General features: G+C 59.9%; 1 protein-coding gene across 17 annotated transcripts in view; it reads left to right on the top strand.

Annotated features, from left to right (window-relative positions):
- Positions 1-4391: 4391 nt before the first annotated feature.
- JAKMIP3 (Janus kinase and microtubule interacting protein 3) overlaps positions 4392-18180 on the top strand; it is a gene marked incomplete at both ends in the record, with an annotated part of 42838 nt that continues 29049 nt past the window's right edge. For all 17 annotated transcript variants that reach the window (XM_082610930.1, XM_082610939.1, XM_082610940.1 and 14 more), the window contains 2 exons: positions 4392-4526; positions 16741-17238. In XM_082610930.1, coding sequence (XP_082467056.1) covers positions 4392-4526; positions 16741-17238 — 633 coding nt within the window. The remainder of the gene's footprint in view (positions 4527-16740; positions 17239-18180) is intronic.

The following is an 18180-nucleotide window of genomic DNA, read 5'->3' on the forward strand; positions in this document are numbered from 1 at the left end:
AAAAATGAACTTTAATGGGAAAGGGGTCTCTTCAGGGCTCCTCCGGGGCCCACGGCTGGCCTGTCCCAGGGAGTAAAATGTGTCCGCTCTGAGCCACAGACCCTCGCCAGCCCTGCCGCCAGGCTCGCGGTGAGGTGAGGGTCCTGCCTGGGGAGGAAGGCGCCTGGAACCCACACCCCAGCCCGGTCTGAGTCCCCCACAGCCTACGCCCTGTGTGTCCACCCCGCTGCCACCGGGGCCTGGACCTGTGCAACCCTCCTCCGGCCATTGGTCCCGTGGCCTGTACTTTGGAGGTCCCTGTGGGATGTGACAGGTGCCTCTGACCCTCCTGCACCTTGGATTTCCATGGAATTGACAAGATCAGAAGCATCAGGTACATCCTTTCTTCTCCATAGATAAACTGCTTAACTCAGAAAGAGTCCATGTAAATATGACCAGCTTTGCAAGGCCAAAACCCCGTTATGACCCTGGCCGCTCACCCATCGCTGGGGCGTCACCCTGGCTGCCGTCTGCCTGTTGGCAGTTTCCTTCTACCTGCACGTCGGGGGCAGCGCACCAGCCCGGAGGCTCCACGTGGAGAAACGCTGGATGGAGGCCGGCAGGACAGGTGGGGGCCAGGCATACGGACCGGCTTCCCGTGGCGACTGTTGCATGGAACAAACATGCTCTTGGACCGCGAGCTTTGCCTCCTCTCTCAACCCTCCCAACACAAAATGACTTATTCAGAGAGATCAGAACAGACCTCTTCTGCTTGTTTTATTACCTCCTTGGAGACCCCGAGACAGGCGGACAGACTGCGCTATGGATCCGATAATTTAACAACTTCTGACCAAAGCGCAGCAAACGTGGTTGGTCTGGGTCTCAAGTGGGAGCTGGGCTGGTGCAGGGAGCACAAGAGGACTTGGTGAAATCCACCCCCCTCTCCTGCACCCCTGGGCTTCCCACGTAGACACACGACACCCGTATTTGGGAGAGTCTGATTCAACGGCAAAGATTGAAGGCGCCCAGCACTGCGATGCGGACTCCGATCACGGGAGCAGCGTGACTTGAGGATGCCTAAGTGAGTCTATCAGGCGGCTGCAGCCTGGTCGCCGCCCCACGCGTGGCCGGTCGGACATCGCCCCGCCCCTTCCCGCCAGCACCGCAGCTCCCAACCTTGAACTGAGCAGGTGGGAGCCCCGAGGCCTGACCCTGAGTCTGGGGGCGGTTCCACATCTGAGGTTCAGACAGCGTGGGCTGTGGCTCCACGTGGAGGGGACAGCTCCGGCCCACCCAAGACCTGGTGGTAGGGCTGGCACAGCGCTGCTCCGACCCCTCCAGAGGGCAGTGACGCTTCCTGGCAGGAGTGCCCACCCAGCGGCCAGAGCATCCAGCAGAGCCCGAGGCCTTCCGTGCGCTGGGCCCCAAGGCCACAGAGGGCTCCGTGGAGGTTCGTGAGTGGCCACCTGGAGCTGTCAGAGCTGGGGAGGTGTGTGCAGGCCTGGCTGGGGCTCAGGGGTGGGGTTGCCTGGCTGGAAAGGAGAGCAGGTGCTGGGAGGGTGGGTCCTAGCGTGGGCGCCCCATCACGGGAGGTGGCCGAGAGGAAGGGGGCAGGCAGTGGAGCCCCTGCGGACGTGTCTGCACTTAGCAAGCTGCTCCAGTTTCCCCAAGGGAGGGACAGGCACGCCCCCCAGTCCCCACCCTGACCACCAGCATCCAGTCTCCATGCAGGCGGCCCCTCCTGCTGTGACCTGTGACCACCATCCCTGCAGGATCCGTGCTCGGCCCTTGGCCCGTCAGCTGCCGTGAGGGCCCACCCTGGGTGGGCAGCTTGGGCTTCGCGGGCGGGCCCGAGGGTCTCAGCCAGGGAGGGAGAGCCGTTGGCAGAGAGCAGTGGGGCTGAGCCCTGGTGAATGCAGCCCCCATGCGGGTCCAGGCCCACGCTGGGCAGACAGGGTGGTCACAAGGGCCCTGTCCAGTGGGTGCCCGTGGTGTCCTTCTCAGACGGCCCCGCTGCAGCCCCTCAGGCCTGCACTCCCACTGGCTAATCACGGGCCTCCTCAGACGAGAGCACAGCCCTGGCATGAGCCAGCAGAAGCCCCCGGCGCCCCCGCGGTGGAGGGCCTCGCAGTGCTGGCCGAGGCCTCACCACTCCCAAGGCCTCTGTCTCCCCTCCGCGCGCCCTTTCTTTCTCCCAGGGCGACAGGACGGACATGGAAGCCTGTGTTACGTACATAGCATCCGTGAGGCCGTATGTAATCATTGCAGCTGGTGCTTTGCGGGTGTGGGTGGGTGTGCGGCGAAGCCACGGCGTGCAGAGAAGCACGTAACAGGGGCCGGGGGACCCCGGAGCTGCCCGGGCACACGTGGCCTCCATGAGCCCCGCCTCCCTCTAATGTGGGCAGTGGTGCCCATGGGGAAGTGTGGTGGCTCCATCTACCAAAGTGCTGACTCTCCAAAGGCTCAAAGCGGATGCATTCAGTACAAATAGGATGCGGGGGAGAGGGGGAGACCCCCGTGCTGCTCCCCGGGAGTCACCCTGAAAAGTGCCCCCGGAGGACGAGTATGGCCCGGGCAGCAGGAGGGGCCCTGGACGCCCTGCCTCGGGTGTGGGCGAGTGGGACCCCTCACGTGCTCCCAGCGGGCTCTGGGGAGATTTACTTTGTCCACACTCATTTCCACAAATAATGAGGTCAAGACACTTACCGTATTTGTGCCTAAATAGATGTTGGAGAAAACTGTGAACTTGCCTTTAGGGAGATGCCAGGCTGGGGCTGAAGATCCATTACTGCGTCGAAAGCTCTCGGTGCTGGGAGGCCAGGGTCAGGGTGGAGGCCGCTCAGCCCCTGGGGGTCTGAGCCAGCCAGAGCTGACGCCGTCTGCATCGAGCCTTCGGGAGGAAATAAAGGTGGACTGTGTTCTGGACCAGCCAGAGGCTGGGTGGGCGGTGCAGGGGCCTGGCTGAGGGGGCGGGGCGCGGAGGGCCCCTCTGCTGCCGTCCAGTGGGGCGCCCCACCTCCAGCGTCTCCCTCAATATTACCCTGCCCTTGGTTACCTGTTAGACAGCTGGTGATGTTGCCTCTCTATCCAGGAAAGGCCTGCGGAGTTTCATTTAAAAATAAGTAGAGAATAGCAAGACCATTTTCAGAAAACACCGAGTAAATAGCAGCTGGGGAGGAACGCAGCCGGTGAATCGCACAGGCGCTGGGAATTCACTGCGGTCTGTGACAGGACACGGTAGGCGGGAGGGCAGGGCCAGGGGGCTGGGTCCTGGCACAGTGGCTCGTGAGACGGCGTGGAGAACAGGCTGGAGAGGGTCATGGCGGGGACGTAGGGAGGGTGGGGCTTGGTCCAGGGGAGTCGCTGTGAGACCGGGCCTGGGGACACTGCAGGGCAGCCATGGAGCCAGGTCCCTACTCACAGAAGGCTGCGGGCTGGCTGACGGCACCACCCCCCACCCAGAGCTCCTGGCCAGTGGATCCCAGTGGTCCCCCAGGACCTCCCAGACCAGGGCCTCCCAGACCAGGCCTTGAAGAGCCTCACCAGGTGGACGGGACCCACTGTGCACCTCAGCACGGGTGTCTAAAGCACAGGATGGAGGCCTTGGGGGACACTGGGGGCACTCTTGGATCTCTCTGTGCGGGTGAGGAAACTGAGGCACGGGGTGTGGCAGGGAATGAGTGCAGAGCAGGACTCAGCCTGCCTCTGATTTTTCATCCAGGCAAAGTTGGTGGATGCACCCATTTCCCACACTTGCGCTGCCGTGTGGGAGGAGGGAGGGGTGGCCCCAGGCCTGGGGGCAGCGGATTCGGGCACAGGGCTGGGTGACAGATGAGCCGGCCCGGGGCAGGGCGCTGGCGCCCAGGGTAGCCCAGGGCACGTGCTCACCCGCTGAGTTGGCTCGGGCACCTGGGCTGAGGGTGCGACCCCTTCCGAGGTGAGGTTTATAGGCCCCGTGGAGGGGCCCAGGGGTCCCAGCCACCACTCCCTTTGGTGTTTCTCACCCACTGTTCCCATCAGGCTGCCACACACCCTTGTATGAAAGGCGGGCCTTAACTTTGGGTCCCCGGTGTCTTATTCCAAAGGGGCAAAGAGCAAACATTTATTAAGCGCTGGTTACATGTGAGGCAGGGGACTTGCTCTTGCTTTGGTGGGGGGCGTCCCCGTCACGGGTGCTGTGCGGAGCGCAGAAGGCCCCTGCGGTCCGGGGCTGTGACCTGGCGGGCAGTCAGGAGCCAGCCGTGACCCTGCCCACCCTTCCCGCGGCCCGGAGCTCAGGCCGGGCGCAGCCTGCTCACCAGGTGTGCTTTCCCTTCAGGTGAGTGAGAAAATGTAGTGGAGCCCCAGCTCGGCGTGCACAGCCCAGCCCAGACGAGCGGCCCGCCCCGAGCGCCCCTCGGGCCACCCTCACCATGTCCAAGAAGGGCGCGGGCGGCCGAAGCAAGGGGGACAAGGCAGAGGTCCTGGCAGCGCTGCAGGCCGCCAACGAGGAGCTGCGGGCCAAGCTCACCGACATCCAGATCGAGCTACAGCAGGAGAAGAGCAAGGTGGGACCCCCGTGCCCCCCACCGCCTCTCCACGCCTTCCTGGGCCCCCAGGGTCTGCCCAGAGCCGGGTGGAGCCAGGTCTCTGCAGATGTGCCAGCCCAGGTGGTCCCTGGGTCCCAGCAGCTCTCAAGGCAGCTCGGGAGCACAGACAGCTCTGGGGAGGGGGCCCCAGACCCACAGGGGAGCATGCGGACATGGGCCTGACCCCGTGGCAACAGCCCTGGTCCTCAGCATGTGGGCCGAGGGGCCTTGTCCAACCACACCGTCCCTGGAACGGTGCTGCTTCCCCCTGAACTGTTCACAGTGGAATTTAACTCAAATGTAACAGCCCCAAAGCAAACAGCCAGGCCCTGGGCTCAAGGCTTCCAGGTGTTGGGAGGCAGCTCTCCTAACCGACCCACTTGGAAACGTCAGTCCCAGACCCCAGCGGGCCCTACCTGGGCAGCCCTGTGATGACCCCCTGCCCCGACACCCAGCCCTTGGGGGTCCTTGCAGGCTGCAGGGAAGGCTGGGCTTGTGCTGCGGCTGAGGGGGTCCTGGTCAGAGGATGCCCTCCCCTCTCAGTGCCAGGCCAGGCCTGGGGGGCTGTCCCCTGACCCACACTTCCTCCCTCTCTGTCACCTTTGTCCTCTCCTCGCTCCCCACCCAGGAGCCACCAGGAAGTACATGGGCTCTTGGGAAGGAGATGCTAAGGAGAGAAAATCTGGGGAGAGGGAGGCGTGGGGAAGGGAGAACGCCAGAGCAGGCTTCTCTCCCGGAGGGTTTGAAAGGTCCCTGGCTGTGGTCTGGCCGGCATAACAGCCCCGCAGCCTTGCCCTCCTGGGAGGCCCGGTCAGGGAGGGAGTCACGGGAGGTGGGGGCCAGCTGCTTCGCAACCTCCTGGTTAACTCACAAGAGGAATGGTATTTTGTGACATGTGATGATTATATGGCATTCAGATTTCACTGTCAGTAGATAGGTCGTTAGGACCCAGCCCCGCCCGTTCACTTACACATCGTCTGGAGCTCAGTAACAGCAGCACCAGCTGAGCCCCAAGGCCTGAAATACTTAGTGCGTGTGGCCCTTTACAGAAAAGCGTGCTGGCCGGCCCTGGTCACCTCCCTCCCTCCTAGGTCCCCTGCTCTGTGAAAGGGGACAGAGACAGCACAGGGCCTCCAGCGTGGACACTAGAAGGCGGCTGTCACAGTGACCACGTGGCCGCTCCTGTGGCCAGGCCACCTCGCTGGGCCTGCAGGAGAGTCAGAGCCTACTGAGTGCCCACGGTGAGGACCTAGGGAGTTGGGGAGCATCAGTGTCAGCACCTGCTCTGTGCCAGGTGGTCGCAGAGCCAGCAAGGACAGCCCAAGGGGCCCCGACACGCTGCCGGGCTGGAGCACGGGGCGAAGGCACGAACATCAGTGGCCTGGGATGAAGAGTTGTCGAGTGGTCCCGGACGCAGAGAGCATCTGTTCCGTGCCCTAGAGGCACATGGGTGCTCCGAGCATCTTGTCCTGACCAGACTGAGGGGCTGCAAGGCCAAGCCTTGGACATCACTCTGGCCCTCCCCCTCCCCTGTTTGCAGATGAAAGAGAAGAGGGGCTGACTTGTTAGGAACCTAATGATAATGAAACCCTTTGTTTTATTGGGTAAAAATATAATAGCAATTGTCTTTTCAATGCAAAGAAACGCCACGTGATAGAAACCACTAAGTAATAGTACTTTTGCCCGAATCTCCAGATTCTGTCTACCATTTACAGCAGCATCATACATATTCCATGTGCAGCTTTATCAAAACCCATCCATCATGTGGCAGCCCAAGGGGGCGTGTGCCGGCCCCTCGCTGGCCAACAGGCTGAGTCTGGCCGGGTCGGAGCTTGCAGCTCTCCCTGGTGGCAGACAAGAGGCCTGGGCCTGGCGTCAGAGGCCCTGTTATTTATACAAGGTGTACTTACTGTCTTTTGAGAAGATGATATAACCTCTTGGTTCAAAACTCCAAAGGAAGAGAAGAAAAGGCCCAGCATCAGGGAGCCTTTCTTCTTCGAGTCCACATCCCAGGTCACCTCCCGGAGGGGTTCAAGTTACAGTTTCTTGAACACACCTGCAGGAGAGGTGCAGGCCACAACAGTGAGAGGCCCGCGTACCGCAAAAAAAAAAAGAGAAGAGAGGAAAACCCCCACAGGCCCACGGCCTCACCTTCTGCAGAACTGAGCTCTCCGAGCCCCGGCTGCTCTGAAGCCTCCACTTTGGGCTTCGCTGCCGAGAGCTACCTCCCCACAGGGGAGCTGCCAGTCCACCCGGCCCTTCTGCCCCCCTCCCCCGCCTCCTGGCTGAGCTGGAGCGTGGGCTGGAGGGAACAGTGCCCCAGGGGTCGAGGGGGGATGCGCCATCCCAGGGAGCGCTGGCCTTCCTGCAGAAAGACACACCCAGGTGGTGTAGTTGGTAATGACCCCTCATTTCTTTGCTCAGCCTCCGGGCCTGTGGCCGGACCAGAGCAGCTGTGGCGGGCAGTGGAAAGGAGCAGCAGGGGTACAGGCAGACCAGGAGCGCAGGCCCGGCCACGAGACCTGAGGACGTTCTCTGAGCCCCCGCGTCATTACCTGCCCCCGCCCGGCCTCCCGGCTCCCACTGGTGCCTCCCAGCCAGACCTGCACATTCCCAGCCAAACATCATTTAAAACATTCTAGATTTTTTAAAAATTGTATTTATTTATTTATTTTTGGCTGTGTTGGCTCTTCTCTGCTGCAGGCGGGTTTCTCATTGCGGTGGTTTCTCTTGTTGCGGAGCACGGGCTCTAGGCGCGCGGGCTTCAGTAGTTGTGACTCACAGGCTTCAGTAGTTGTGGCACGCAGGCTCAGTAGTTGTGGCTCACGGGCTCTAGAGCACAGGCTCAGTAGTTGTGGCTCACGGGCTTAGTAGTTGTGGCACACGGGCTTAGTTGTTCCGCAGCATGTGGGATCTTCCTGGACCAGGGCTCGAACCCATGTGTCCCCTGCATTGGCAGGTGGATTCTTAACCACTGCGCCACCAGGGGAGTCCCAACATTCTAGATTTTAAAAAGTGTGTGTGTGTGTGTGTGTGTGTGTGCGTGCGTGTGCGTGTGTACAGGTACCTGCCACCCGGCATTAGCACGTCCTGCCATTTTGGATTTGAAGATGAATGAGCCGGAAGCTGGCAGACCCGCTGCCCGCCCTTGTTTCCCCCGCACGGTCCTAGGTCCGAGCCCAGCCTCGCCCCACACCCACCAGGAGGCCTGGGCCTCCCTGAGACCGAGAGCAATGGCGCTGGTCCCACGGGACAGCCGTCATGAGGATGTGGGCTCAGACATGGGCTCAGCTCCTGTGAGGTGCTCAGTGGCCCCTGACGCGGCCCCCAGGGTGGAGTCCTCGGTTTCCGTCACTCCATCCCTCCGATGGGCGGTGAGCTGGGAGCAGCGCCTGGTTTCCTTCCCAGCGCAGGGCGGACACGGCGTGGGAACTGCCTGCCATGTTTCCTCTTTGGTTCTTGCCTGCGTTTCCCTCCTCTCCTTACCATCAGTCCAATAAATAGAAGATGCGTCTGTGTTATCCTTGGAGTCTCTCCCGGGAGGGTGTCTCCTGCTGTGGCCGCCAGCAGGGCTGCACCAGGACCACAGGCGGCTCCCAGGGAATCTCCTCGGTTCTGTCTGCTCAGCTTAGAGATGGATGCTTTACCCCAAACACGCGGTGGCTTGGTGGTGCCTGTGCCCTGGCCAAGTGGGGAATGAGATGCGAATTCGATCTTTACGGCAAATGCTAGCAACGTCCACCCTCGCCATCCTTCTGAAGGCTTCGCATGTGTTAACGTCATTGTTAGAACCGCAGGACAGATGTGTGCGGCCAGCTCCCTGGACTTGGAGCCTTCTGTCCAGTTTCCAACACATTCCAGATGCTCCTGCAGCACCCAAGGAGGAGGGCCTGGTTCTGGACCTCATGATGGAAGTGGGTGGACGGCCGGAGGGACCCTTCCCCGGCCCCCAAGGGCCTGCACAGAACAGGGGTGGAGGCTCTCATGCCCCAGCGGTGGTGAAGGCGGCCTCAGGACCAGGCGCCAGCTCCCTCCTCTTCCCTGTTAGGGACTCAGCACCTCGTCTTGCAGGTTGTGGTTTCCAGGGCCAAGAGGTCCCTGTGGAGCACAGAGACGCCGATGTACGTGTCAGCCACGGGCTAAGCGTTGCAGATTTCAGGCCCACGGTTAGTTCATCACCGAGGAGGACGTGCAGGAATGGAGACTCGACAGCAAAGAATGAAATTATTTAAATAAAAACAGGCCTCTCCTGCTGCCAGGGCGCTGGAGATAAGTGGGACCACCTCGGATGGAGACCCTTCTGAAAAGAGGGAGGAGCTTAGCAGGGAGAAGATACAAGGGAGACGCCTCTCGGAAGCTCCGTCCAAGTTAACTCCATGTTGTCTTAAAGAGGGGGAAGTACTGGGATCCTTGAAGCGGAAGGAAGAAAGAGTCATAGCGACATGACACCCCTGTGTCTCCATCACACACTCAAGGAGGCTCCGGCTCTAGGCCGGGCACGGAGCAGCCCCCACTGCCTGCACCCCTTGGTCCCTCCTACAAGCCGTGCCCCCACCTTGGCCTGGAACTGTGTGTGAGGAACAGAGCAGACACACCCAAGCGTTACACCTGCTGTTACGAAACACACTAGTCCTAACTGGGAGGAGGGGACCCCATGGGGGGAACCCTGTGCTGAAGTCCAGCCACCCCCCAGCTCCAGGCCATGGACGGCCACTCAGGAAAGACTTACTGAGCACCCTGCCCCCAGGACCACGTCCAGGTGGAGGGAGACATGTAAGAAACAGGAACTGGGCAACCGGGCGGGGTTACAGCCTACAAGCCGACATGCTGGGCTGTGGTGTGGTCACTCTGCTCAGCAATCAGGGAGGGCCTCCTGGAAGAGGTGGCCTTAAACCAGCCGGGACAGGGAAAGTGAGGAGGTGAAGGTGGGAACGAGGCGGGCTCCCGTAATGCAACCGGCGGCCAGGAAGGGTGGCAGGAGAGGTGGCCCAGAGGTCAGGCCACGGAGGGCCATGCAGGTGGGAAGGGCCTAAAAATGTACCGTCTGGACCAGGACGTTGGAGAGAGACTGAGACCCACAGGGGACCATGAACTTGGCTGACAGCTGCCTTCAGACTAGATATGTCCTGGTCACCAGGTCAGCATATTTGTTACTGTAAGTCATGCGAAAAAATCTTGAAGGTCATTGTCTTTCCAAAGCTAGTGAGGTGGGTGACGTAGATGCCAGCGTGTTGCCTGTTTCACAATGAGGAGGGGGTACAGCGGGGAAGCTGAGAGGGGGAGACGGAAAGCAGGGAGAGGATTCCACGCCAGCAGCAGGAGACCATGTGCACGTGGGGCTGCGGCCCGAGGGCGCTGGGACGTCTGCCCTGTCCCTGGAGAGGAGTGGGTGGGATAACACGGGAGTGATCTCCAAACCCGCAAATCCCAGTTATACCCCAAACTCTTGTGAGAAACCCCTTCCCCCACACCCACACGGGAATGCTACGTCCTCGCAACAGCTCCAGGGGGCAGGCCGCAGACTTCGACTTCTCGTCTCTGTGGACAGAGCCACTGGGACCTTGTAGACAAAACCACTGCAGAAAAGAACACACCGAAAACAATAATGAGCCAGAGGAAGAATGCCTCCCCGTCCCCTGATAACCTGGGAGACCAAGAAGCAGGACCAAGTGTTCAGGAACCTGGCCCGACATGCGGAAGACCACAGGCAACTCACAGCGCCAGGAAGCATGAGGCTCGTGGGGAGTCAGGGGGCGCATCCGTTTATTCAGAGGGAAGCTCTGTTCACGTGAGTCAGGAGTGGGACTGTGCCCTTGTCCCATCTTTACGCGCACCTGGGCCAGGGCGCCTGGCCAGGGAGGGGGAGGGGCAACACCAAGCAGACCATCCGACGTGGGCAGGGCTGCGGGTTCTGCTCTAGTGTCTGTTCCTGAAATGGACCCCGATTGTAGAGCAGTCGTTGGAGGTTGGCAGGAGATAATTTTTCTAGAAGTAAGACCACAGAGGAAAACATCCTTTTTTTGGGGGGGCGGATTTTTATTTTTTTTTATTTATTTTTTTATATAGCAGGTTCTTATTAGTCATCCATTTTGTACTTATTAGTGTATACATGTCAATCCCAATCTCCCAGTTAATCCCCCCACCACCACCCCATCCCCCCGCCACTTTCCCCCCTTGGCGTCCATATGTTTGTTCTCTACATCTGTGTCTCTATTTCTGCCCTGCAAACTGGTTCATCTGTACCATTTTTCTAGGTTCCACGTATATGCGTTAGTATACGATATTTGTATCTCTCTTTCTGACTTACTTCAATCTGTATGACAGTCTCTAGATCCATCCACATCTCTACAAATTACCCAATTTCATTCCTTTTTATGGCTGAGTAATATTCCATTGTAAATATGTACCACATCTTCTTTATTCATTCGTCTATTGATGGGCATTTAGGTTGCTTTAATTGCCTTGCTATTGTAAATAGAGCTGCAGTGAACCTTGGGGTGCATGTGTCCCTTTGAATTATGGTTTTCTCTGGGTATATGCCCAGTAGTGGGATTGCTGGGTCATATGGTAATTCTATTTTTAGTTTTTTAAGGAAGGAAAACATCCTTGCTGGTAGAAAATTGATGTGTCTAAAAGTGGCTCCTGAGCAATGAAATAGGATCCCTCCCAGGGGCACTGTTTTATCCATTCAGCTTAAACTTCTGTAGGCCCCTGAGCTGTCTCCGGGGCCCCGCACGTTTGTTAACTGGCCTTTGAGAGCTCCAAATGTTTGCGGCATTACAAGTGGTGGCTGTTTCCACCCAGAAATGGGTGTTGCACGGACCGCGCCAGAGCCCTGGGACCACGAGGCAAGAAGCTCTTGGCCGCAATGCCCGGCACACCCTGCTGCCTGGCACTGAGCGTGGAGCGCAGGGCCCACCTGTGGCCGGTCCGACGCTGCCATTAAAGAGATGCACCTTCTCTCTGCAACTTAAATCAGCAACAGCACAATCTCAGCTTTTAAACGTAATTTGATTCTGATACCTTCTCTTCTCATGAATAACATCTGACAAACGGGACAAACAGCATCTCCATTCTGTTCAGCAGTTTGTCGGTGGAGGACCGTGTCCCCAGGCTCTGTCTTTCCGGCATAACGACTGCCTGTCACTCTCAGGGACGTCCCGGTCAGCACTGTGCGTTTGGCCACCTTGTCCTGTGATGCCTGCTCTGTGCCAGGTCTGTGCTGGTCACGAGCCGGGCGTGGTCCATCCTCGTGGGGCTGTGGTCTGCCCTGAGCATTGAAGCCGGTCTTGACCAAGGATGGTAGCATGGCGGTGTCCACCGCTGCTGAAACGGCCGACCTGCAAGCTGCCTGGGCCACTTCTTTCTAAGAGCAGGTCTGAGCCATTTGGCTAGTCGGCTGGGTGGGGTCCCACCGTGCCAGTGCCCCACCCACTGGGAAAAGGCTGCCTCGGCCCCATGTGGGACTCGCCAGTGTCCCCTCGTCCCCAGCCCCAAGGTTCTTGTTCTTGTCCAATTTCCAGATCTGCCCTGATGCTGTCTGGAGTCCCCTCCTCTGCCCCTGAAGAGTCCCGGGCCCGTGGTGGCCTGCTGGGCCCTGGTCCAGCCCCCATCACTCCCACTTCACACAGGGCCGCAGCACCAGGGCCTCCACCACAGGCTAACCCCGAGGTCCCGTGAGGGGAAGGCCAGAGCATCCATCAGAAGCATGTCCGGACATCCAGCCATTCCGTACGGTCGGGCTGCCGTCTGTTTTCACCTGGCAGAGGGGCTCGCTGGGCCTCACGGGATAGGACCCGATTCCGGGCAGACGTGAGTGGGAGGAGGGCACCTTCACCCCTTTTACTGGATGCTGCGGAACAACTGGTGTTAACTGTCCTTCTCACATACTTCACAGCCCCAGAGAGCACACCCACGTGTGCGTGTGAATGTACACGCGTCTGCGTGTGTACACACATGTACACGTGTGAGGACAGGTGTGCGTATGTGCGTGTGCATGGTGTGTGTGTGTGTGTGCATGGTGTGTGTGTGTGTGTGTGTTGGGGCCTCTCTGGGGTGATCGGCAGGACTAACGGGCCTGGCCCCGTGTTCCTGGGCTTCCCGCAACCCCCCCAGCTCTCCCCAGACTTCGTGTTAGACCCCAGGGGTGGAGCCACGACGACTCTCCTCCTTGGCCTCACCTCAGACTCACCTGGACAGGAGATTTAAAAGGAGTCCCAAGGCCCAGGCCACCCCTTGCCCCATGATAATATGTCATCATTTTGGGGTGTGAGATGCAGGCGCCCGTGTTTTTTAAAGCTTCACCTGGTGCTGCCGTGCAGTCAAGGTGAGACCCACTTGCCTGAAGGGTCTTTGCCCAGAAAAAGTCTTCTCTGCATCAGAGGCTGTGGCTTAATTTCCAGGAGAGGTTCAGTGAGAACTGTGGAGTTTGGAGGAGAAGCTGTTTATTCACGTGCGAGTTCGTGGAGCAGACAGGGTTCCACAGGGAGGAGGAGCCCTGACGACAAACCCGCTCTCCCTCCATCCTCCCCCTCCCCCTCCCTCCCTCTTCCCTCCGACTCCCCTGCCCTTCCTCCTCCCTCCATCGTCCCCCATCCCCCATCCCTCCTCCCTCCCTCCATCCTCCCCCTCCCCATCCTCCCCCCTCCCCTCCCTCTCCCTCCCTCCTCCCTCCCTCTATCCTCCCCTCCCCCTCCCTCCCTCTATCCTCCCCTCCCCCTCCCTCCCTCTTCCCTCAGACTCCCCTGCCCCTCCCCTTAACCAAAGTGAACTTCGCTCTGAAAGGGAAAAGAGGCCAGTCTGTGAACAAGGCAGCGAGGGGGAAACGTGCTGAAAGATAGTGATAAAAACTGGTGCTTATTTGCAGGAGTTTATGGTCTGCAAGCAGGTTCCTGTGCTTTTCTTACTCCCAGCCTCTGAGGAGGGTACAGTGAGGCCGAGATTGTCACACAGCTGCTGGGAGCTCCTAAAAAGTTCTGCGTCGTGGAGAGACGTTTGAGATCAGGGATCCGGGTCATATCGGTCGATCTTCAATTTTCAGTGCTATTTGGGGCCAGGAGCCTTTGACCCCCTCCTCCCCAGCACGCTGTGTCGTGTGACCTCTGCTCACTGCCTCTACTCTGCCCCTTTCCCCCCTCCACCTGCTGGAGCCGCACACCTGTGCACACCTGTGCACACCCTCACCATCAGCCGGTCTCCGTGGCCGGGGGAGCTTGTCGGTTCGGCCCAGGCACTAAGGGAAGGAATTCACCGCCCCTTAGTGGACGGAGCCTCAAAGAGGAGAGGGGCAGTGAGCGCGTGGCAGAGACAAGTCCCAGTGCACTCACGGGCGCCTCCTGGCCGGGCTCCCAGGAAGCCACCGGACTGGTCCTCATGGTCAGTGCCTTTGCTCAGAGCTGCAAGTGAGTGAACCCAGCTGAGCGCCAATTCCCAGCCACAGAAGCGTCTCCCGGGACCCTCACTCGTTTTGCTTGTTCTTCTCTCCTTCAGCTGCCAGATCCCTTCCTCTCAGCTTCCGGTAACCACAGTGGCCGTTGTGGAGGCAGAGGTTCCACAGGGAGCCCAGCCATGCTGTCGGCTCTGTCAGAGCCAAGTGCTCCAGCAGCATCGGGGCTGCTGCGGGGACGGGCAGGGAGGCAGGGAGGCTGGGAGGCCGGGAGGCCGGGAGGCCGGGAGGCTGGGAGGCAGGGAGGCCAGGAGGCTGGGAGGCCGGCCCCGTGTCGGCTCATTTTTCGCCAGGCCTCTCGTGCAAGTCTGATGTGGGCTCTGGCAGACACCTGGTCCACAACAGAGTCACGGGCACTGGACCGAAGGATAACCACAGGCGGGCGTAGTCTCCATTTTCACTCCACACAGCTTAGCTCAGAGTCAGGGTTAAACCCCATCCGACCCTGAACTGTTCTGCTGATATTTCTCTCTCCTCCACTCTCTCTCTCTCTGCTCCAAACAAAACAAAAAACAAAACACACCTCTATGATACATACTACATCATTTTTCTTTTCTCTGCTGGTTCCCATCCAAGAGGGTGTCCTGAAGGTGGCTGTTATGTCATCCATCAAGGGGACAGGAGCTGGGCTCTGGATCTCAGGTGCGGTGGCGCTTCTGGCTCCACCACGTCCAGCTTCAGGACCCACTCTGCCGACCCCTCCGCACCCCACCCGCTATAGGGACGGCAGCACCTCCCGCCCTGAGCAGGTTCTGAAATGGCACCAGTGGGCTCCCCTAGAGAGTGACCACGCCCACACGACTGAGAAATACCCCCCCTCCAAATCTTGCTTTTCTGGGTGTCTTGAACTTAATTTAAACTGGACAAAAGGGAGATTCACTTAAATGGAAGATGAATAAATATCTATCTGCTCGAGGCTTTCAGCAATAGCCCAGTTCTCCAGGCAGGAACCCAAACAGCTGGGCCGGCGCTCACTGCACCCCGTGTGCCCCTGGCGACTTGTCAGGGGCCCCGGTTATTAGAGTTTCTGCAAGCATTGCAGGGTCTGAGCCATCCTAAGGGAAGGCTCAGGACCGCACCCCACTGGACAATAGGACTGCCCGTCGGGGTGCACCAGCTGAGGGAGTCAACGTCCCAGGTCTGCCCTAAAGGGGGAAATAACAGAGGACAAGGTGGCCACGGCCCCCACCTGCTCCCGGGGAAGCCGGCCCTGGCAGGGGAGGCAGACAGCTCAGCCACAAAGAGAGAGAAATAAGGCGCCTCGGGAGTGACGACTGCTGTGAAGACAGTGACACTAAGTAACGGGGTTGCTGCAGTGGGCCCGGAGCTCCTGACCCCACGAGGTTGCAGAGGCTGCCGCCCGAGACCGCGGGAGAGCACTGGGGGCTGAAGCTGGGCCGGGCCGGGCCGAGCAAGCCAGGAGGGTGGCGGCAGGCGCACGTCCAGGGGTCGTGGGGTCAGAGCCTACACGCCTCTGCAGGGAAAGAACACAAAGCGCAGGGCGTGAGTCCCCAGGGAGCGGGGCTGCGGCCCATGCCTCGTTCTCCGCAAGGATGTGCCCCGTGGGTGGCACGGGGTCTTGCAGATGGCGCCCGCTTTCCTGGGGCTGGGAGATGGTGCTGCTTTTATTCTAAATGCACCGGGAGATGGACGGAGAAGAGGGTCACATGGGGACCAGAGTGGCGAGCTTCGTGCTTCCTGAGCTCTCTCCGTGGGGAGTGGGTGGTGGGGAAGGGCGGTAGGAGGCAGCGGAGGCCTGGGAGCCGTGGGGGGGCCAGGGAGGGGCCAGACACGCGGTGCATCCTGCAGGTGGTGGTGGCAGGACTCGCTGACGGCACTGGGGTGACGTGAGCCGAGGATGACAGCCCCCCTCGAGGTGCATGGACTGAGAACACAGACCTCTGAGGCTGGTGGGGGGGAAGTGAAGCGTCCCTCCGGACACACTGAACGTGAGGGGTCTGTAGGGGACTGCATTTCTCAGGATTCTGGCAGGAAGCGGAGGGCACCCTTGGTGTGTCTGGGGAGGGGTGTCAGGGCTGTGAACTCAGGTGTGCCTCCAGCCGGGCTCCTCCTGACTGTCTGCCCCTCACCCCCCACGTAGACCCAGGGCAAATCCGGATCCCAGCCATTCTTTCATTCCCTAAATAGATTTTGAGCGCTGGCTTCATGCCACATGCTGTGCGGTGAGGTCATTCAGCCAAGGTCAGAGCTTTCAGATGGAAATAAATCATTCAGTACAAAAAACTGAGTGTCCCCCCAAATCTAGACATCAGACATCATGTAGACAGACAGTACAGCTGCCTAGATCGATTTCTCCATTTGCCAAGAGTGTCACAGAAGGTAAGCGAGACATCCCTTTATTGGGGCTGAAGGGGGAGGGGCCGAAGCCATCTGGAGGGCAGGAGCCCGCAGCCCCCCTGCTCCCCACGGGCTGTGCCCATTCCTTGGCAGATTCAGCTGAGGTGAGGGTTTCACCCTCCCGTGCACCGCAGATTTCCGGGGGCCCGTGTGTCTGCGATTTCACTTCCCAGGCTAGGGGGCCTTCCAGGCTTGACGCCTCTGGGTGCATATTCACGCTGTCCCCAACAAGGTTTGGTCCTGTTGTCAAGGCACGTTTTAATGAGCCGTCCTTGAATAGACGGTTGTTCCCAAGTTTGCAAGAAAAGCCACCTTCCCACAACTTGCGCTTGGGTTTCGGCCAGCGCGGAGTTTGGCTCACAGACAGTGGGCGTCGCCCTGGTCTTGCAGGTCGGCCGCGTGGAGAGGGAGAAGAGCCAGGAGCTCAGGCAGCTGCGCGAGCACGAGCAGCGCAAGAACGCCGTCCTGCTCACCGAGCTCAAGACGAAGCTGCACGAGGAGAAGATGAAGGAGCTGCAGGCCCTGCGCGAGACGCTGCTGCGGCAGCACGAGGCCGAGCTGCTGCGGGTCATCAAGGTCAAGGACAGCGAGAACCAGCGGCTTCAGGCGCTGCTGCACGCCCTGCGCGACAGCGCCCCCGACAAGGTGCGCACCGTGCTGCTGTCCGAGGCCAAGGAGGAGGCCCGCAAGGGCTTCGAGGTGGAGAAGGTGAGGATGCAGCAGGAGATCTCCGAGCTGAAGGGGGCCAAGAAGCAGGTGGAGGAGGCGCTGACGATCGTCGTCCAGGCCGACAAGATCAAGGCCGCGGAGATCAGGAGCGTGTACCACCTGCACCAGGAGGAGATCTCCCGCATCAAGAAGGAGTGCGAGCGGGAGATCCGCCGGCTGGTACGTGCGGGCGGCGCGCGGGGCGCGGGGCGGGGCGGGGCGCGAGGCGGGGCCAAGGAGCAGGCATCACTTCCGCCTCGCTCTCAGCCAGGGTCCCCCGCACAGCGCACCTCACACCCCTACTGTTGGTTTGCAGACTGCAGCGCGGCCAGGCTGCTAAACACAGCGGGGTGCGTTTCAGAACTCACCACAGTCAGCGCCCCCCAGGGCCGGGGAGGCTGCAGTCCTCTCCCCTCCACCCACCCAGCCTTCCTTCCCAACTCCAGCGTGGCCAGAACAAGGCACCTGCAAAGGAACCCCCCTGTTTCCTGGAAAGGGTTTCTGAAAGGTTCCCCTTCTCACAGCCCCAAGTTAAGCTCAAGCCAGGCAGGGGCTAGTGTTTGATGGCATGAGTCCCACACTCCATAACTAGCAGGTTCTGTGGTCTGTGAGCTCGCTGGACCCAGAGAGGTGAGACCAGAGGCCCACAGCTGATGGTCATGGGCCCCAGGCCCTCCTGACGTTCCCAAGCTGTGCACTGTCTGGGAAAGCGTCGCCCTTTGCGGGTCAGGAACTTCATTGGGTGCATCCTGCTGGCTCCAGAGACCAGGTGCCCAATAGAAGCGTGTATATATATGTGTGTATATATGTCTCTGTGTGTATATTTCACATATATATATATATATCTTTCATATGTATGTCATTGAAGACATACATGCCTGATAGCAAGAAGACCAATACTTCCCTTTTGAGACCCGCCCCCCCCAAGAGCCCCACAGCTCCGCGTCTGTCTCACTCAGCCCAGTGGGGAGGGAATGGGCGGTGGGCTCACATTCCACCCACCGCATCTCCCGCCCCTTCCACCAGGTGTCGCTGTTGGAAGCCGGTCCACAAGGTGCTGCCCCGCCAGCATCAGGACCCAGTGCCCCCCATCCACCTCAGCTACTATTCCCAGAGCCCAAC

The sequence above is a fragment of the Mesoplodon mirus genome (assembly GCF_964341445.2).
Source record: "Mesoplodon mirus genome assembly, chromosome: 2".
In the NCBI taxonomy this organism is placed as follows: Eukaryota; Metazoa; Chordata; class Mammalia; order Artiodactyla; family Ziphiidae; genus Mesoplodon; species Mesoplodon mirus.